The 5,000-nt window shown below is 40.7% G+C and overlaps 1 protein-coding gene across 3 annotated transcripts in view; it reads right to left on the bottom strand.

Annotated features, from left to right (window-relative positions):
* Positions 1–189: 189 nt before the first annotated feature.
* LOC135104206 (uncharacterized) overlaps positions 190–5,000 on the bottom strand; it is a 23,132-nt gene continuing 18,321 nt past the window's right edge. For 2 of the 3 annotated variants that reach the window (XM_064011322.1, XM_064011323.1), the window contains 2 exons: positions 1,459–1,723; positions 190–1,288 (listed from right to left, as the gene is read on the bottom strand). In XM_064011322.1, the coding sequence (XP_063867392.1) occupies positions 347–1,288; positions 1,459–1,560 (1,044 nt within the window). In that variant the 5' untranslated portion in view covers positions 1,561–1,723 and the 3' untranslated portion in view covers positions 190–346. Of the gene's footprint in view, positions 1,289–1,458; positions 1,724–2,294; positions 2,377–5,000 lie in introns of those variants that run through there. The other variant, XM_064011324.1, reaches the window with a different exon arrangement.

The following is a 5,000-nucleotide window of genomic DNA, read 5'->3' as shown; positions in this document are numbered from 1 at the left end:
ATATATATATATATATATATATATATATATATATATATATATATATATATATATCACTGGGCATCATCTCTCCGTGGCGGGGCTTGATGCGTCGGCGGCGCCAGTGCTGTCGGTCTGCTTGGCACTGTGGGGTTCAGTGTGTGTCGACTTCGTGGACCAAACATTCCTCATGCGACGTTATATGACCTCTTTGTGTGGATGAAATATAACCTGTTAATCAACCCTCAGTGGACATTTTATTTATTGTTAATTTTAATCTTATAATTGGCCACTCCACTTACCCATCCCCCCCCTCTCCTCTCATACCCACACGTAAATTGTACATTAATTTCTGGACTCATTTGCGTCATTTTGCTGCTTGGGCGGTGGTAGTGGTAGCAGTAACAAAGGAGGTGTAGTTGGCAGCAGTCGTGGTGACAGCATCAGTGACTGCAGTGGTCGCGGTGACATTAACGCCGCTGAGTGCTGGATCACCCCTTTTAACATACACGTGATCGAGGTCAGAAGCCACCAGCACATATCCATGCGTAGCCATGAAGGCGTGGTCGAAGGTCTTCTTTTCGTCCTCGACTACAATTACTCTTACCGAGACTCGGGAGGAGGCAAGCAAGGTGTGAAGGATAGCAGTCTCGGTTCCTTGGACATCGAGTGAAAGGAGATCGACGGTGGTGGCGTTAAGAGCGAAGAGGTAAGAGAGGAGAGGAAAGCACTGCACCTTGGAATACCACGAGTCTGTCATAAGCTCCAGGGACTCCTTGTTCGGGAAGTCTACACCCATCTCGTGCGTCTGGCCCCGGAACGCCCACCCGAAGTCCTCATGCGGGGTGCCTTTCAACACTCTCCGCGACACCAGGATCGTCCTCCTGGGAAAGCCCTCCTTTGAGAGACACGTGTTGGAGGTCCAGGCTCGGCGATGCTTTGAGATTAACATTTTGTAGCTCTCTTCATCAGGTTCTACCAGCAGCCCTGTCCAACCGAGGCGCCGCTCCATCCACAGTGTATTGGACAAGTACTCACCGTCCAACGCCCCGGCCTCAACGAAGAAGCCGCCAAGCTGCTTCCCAAACAGCCTCAGTAGTTGTTCATGTATCCAGGGCCAGCTGAAGTCACGGCTTCCCATCTGTTTCAGGGGACCCGATAAGTTATAAGGCAGAGAGGATGGCGGCGCAAGAAAGTTTTGTTTGAGGATCAGCAGGACTTGAGGGTCGTCTGCCTCTAAAGGACCCTCCAGCCGTGCCCACACTTCCTCCTCTCGGGACTGAAGGAATCTCCTTCCAGACGGCGATACCTGAAGAAGATGAGAGAATTCGAGGTAATAATACGAATGGAAGGACCATTACCTGAAGTGTCGTTACATTGGCACATGAGCAGAAAGCAGCTTTGAATATAGAATAAATAATCACATTCCACATATTGACATTAAGTCTGAAGATGTGTAGTGCAACAACACCACCTTACCTTTGCCTCCCACATGAGCATGGGACCACACGAGAGCAGTACCACCGACAGCAGGAGGCACAGCACCCTGGCGAGAATGTGGTGCTGCATCGTCACCTCCATACGACGCTCTCCGCGTCCTCATACAATGGCTTGGTCTCAGTCTCGGTCATAGTGTTGACACCTCACGTTGGGTATGTTTATCATATTTGTCTTTTGACCTTTTTTTTTTTTCATTATTATTTTCTTCGTTTTAAGTTTATATTGATTTTTACTTCACTTTTGTCTGAAATTTAATGAGGTCACGTTATTTTCGTCTTTATTTCAGAATTTGGTATCATATATATATATATATATATATATATATATATATATATATATATATATATATATATATATATATATATATATATATATATATATATATATATATATTTTTATTTATTTATTTATTTTTTTTTCTCTCTCTCTCTCTCTGCCGGGATAACATTTTGCTTTAAGAATGTATATCGTTTTGTTCCACATGATATACTTGTCCCCATTCGTTACACTTTTGCTATTTTTCATTGGTATGAGATACCGATAAATTTGTCACAAACTTCATTTAATGTTGAAGCGCTATTCACTGCTTAACTTGGTCCCTCGCGATGCCAGAGAGAGAGAGAGAGAGAGAGAGAGAGAGAGAGAGAGAGAGAGAGAGAGAGAGAGAGAGAGAGAGAGAGAGAGAGAGAGAGAGATAATCACATTCACTTTTTTATTATCTATTTATTTATTTATTTATTTTTTAGATATATAACAACTCTCGATGTACGTCTTTCCATTTTGGGGTCGCATGAAGTCACAACAGTGAAATGTACCTGCTTTCCCGTACTCCTTCCCGCGGCTCCGTCAGAGAATGGCGAGGCACGAGGCGACGAAAGTACGCCAGATGAGTCTGCAGGAAATGACGTGGACTATATTACCTGGCACAGCCTTATTGCCTCCCAAGATTTTGGCTCACCTTTCCTTGATCGTTATTTCCTCCCCACCAAGGATCAAAGATCATGTTCTTCCTTTAGGCCATTTTTTTTTTTATTAATTTAACTGATTGTTAAGTACGTGAATTCAAGTTAAATTTATTCTTATCTTTGTTCATTTGCATTCTCTTCTACTGGTTATCAAATATATGCCTTATTAAGTTTTCTTCTAGTCTCACGATATATACCAATGTTCTTTTATCGGATTTACTCTTCTTATGTTATTTTGCTTTCTAATGTTTTCCCAGTAAATACAGAAGTCAAGGTTCATATAGCTTCTCCTAGTTTCTGGACACACAAGATTGTTTTTCATCAATTTATTATCAAATATGACAAGTTCAAATTAAATTTTAATCTGATTCTCTCTCTCTCTCTCTCTCTCGTCCCAACACCAAACTCATGAAGTATTTAGCATGATTTTCATAGTTTAATTTACTTTTGACTATTCATTTATCAGTTCATTGCTGAGTGTTTGCTTTTGATTCTTTGTACATTGAGTTATATATCATTAGACTTCTACACCTTTTTTGTTTCTGTCTCTCTTACGAGGTAATTTCAATCAGATTAAGTTTCGTTAACTTTCTGCTTAGTGTTATATTGTGCCCAAAATCGAGAAGCCAACAGATACTTTGGTACAAAATGCGAGTATGGTATTTTTATTGCGACGCTCCAGTAGTGATGGTTGTGTTGGTGGTGGTGGTGGTGATATCGTTCCTACTAAGTAATACACAGGAAATTCAGAAACCATGAGTAAGGAAGCTAGATTGCTTGAGGCACGAGAGAGAGAGAGAGAGAGAGAGAGAGAGAGAGAGAGAGAGAGAGAGAGAGAGAGAGAGAGAGAGAGAGAGAGAGAGAGAGAGACGGAGAGGCAGAGAGGCAGATAGAATTACGATCCATGTAGAGATAAGAATACAACCTCCTGTAGGCTTTCATTCCCCACCCTCCATCCTCCACCCTTCCTTCTTCTGCCTATCTGCGGTCCTTCTCTCCCCCTTACTTATCCCACGCTTTCCTCTCCCTTAATTCTTCCTCTTCCCTTTCCATATTGCCAACTCTCTTTCACTCTCCTTTCTCCTTTCTTTTCATCTTTTACGGTCATCCCCTCCAGTAATATTCTTTTACCATCTGTTCCTTGCTTTTGTCCTATTTTGTTTCTCGTTCTTCTTTCTCATTATTCTTCTTTGTCACCTTCCCTCTTTTTTTTTTTTTATGCTAATCCCCTCCAGTAACTTTTTTTTTTTTTTTTCATCTATTCCTTTTTGTTTCCCGTTCTTTCACATTATACTTCCTCCTCACCCGCCCTTATCTACCGGCACCTACTTATACTACTTGTCTCTGTCATTTACGATGTGGGATGTCCTTGTGGTGTCTTACACGTTACTTGCTGTGTGACAATTAAAGTGTTTGTGTCCCGCAGAATGTTTGTCTGAAAATGTTATGGTAGAAATTGGTTTGATACAGTTATTATTGTTTTATTTTATTTATTTACTTCATTTGTTAATTTTACTTTATTTATTCATTCATTTAGTTTTATTTATTTATTTATTTATTTATCTTTATTTTGTTTATTTATCTATTTATTTATTTGTTTGTTTGTTTTAATTTATTTATCTATGTATTTCATTTATTCATTATTATTATTATTATTATTCAGAGAGAGAGAGAGAGAGAGAGAGAGAGAGAGAGAGAGAATCATTAACGTTCATCTTTATTCGTCATTGTTCATCTCACCTTCATTATGACACACACACACACACACACACACACACACACACGTCTCTCTCTCTCTCTCTCTCTCTCTCTCTCTCTCTCTCTCTCTCTCTCTCTCTCTCTCTCTCTCTCTCTCTCTCTCTCTCTCTCTCTCTCTCAGGTTATTTTTGTCGGCTTGGCTGATAATATTTTTTAATCGAATATTTCTGCACTTTTTAATGCATTATTATTGTTGATGATGTCAATCTTCTTTTTTTTCTTCTTCTTCTTCTTCTTCTTGGTGTTCTGCTCCTCCTTACCTTCTCCTTCTCCCTCTCTTGCTTTTCTTGCAGAATGTCGTCGCTAGCGGTCACCTCGCTGCCAAGCTTTAATCCTACCATGAACATTCTCTCTCTCTCTCTCTCTCTCTCTCTCTCTCTCTCACACACACACACCTTAATAAAGTGAGAAGGAAGTGTGTGTGTGTGTGTGTGTGTGTGTGTGTGTGTAAACCTGTATGTAATTGAGAGTCAGCTGGCGTGTCCTGGCGCTGTTTCACTGTGGATAATAAAAAAAAAGAAAAAAAAAGAAAAGATGCTTTCTGACTCAGCTCACGAGAACATGAATAAGGATGGTGGGATGTGGACTTATTTAGGGTTAAGGAGGTGGAAGGGAAGACCGTCATTAGTAAGCCAGGAAGGAGGAAAGGAGGGATGAAAGGAGAGGGGGAGGAGAGAAGGAAAGGCAGAGACGGATAAAAGGAATGGAAAAAAAAAGAACGAGAGGAAATAAGGAACGGAAGAAAAGGAGAGGAGTGGAGTGGATGGGAAAAGACAAAAAGGGAGGAATCGAAAAAAG

Source organism: Scylla paramamosain, chromosome 10, assembly GCF_035594125.1.
Source record: "Scylla paramamosain isolate STU-SP2022 chromosome 10, ASM3559412v1, whole genome shotgun sequence".
Lineage (NCBI taxonomy): Eukaryota > Metazoa > Arthropoda > Malacostraca > Decapoda > Portunidae > Scylla > Scylla paramamosain.
This window is presented reverse-complemented; position numbering and strand designations above follow the sequence as displayed.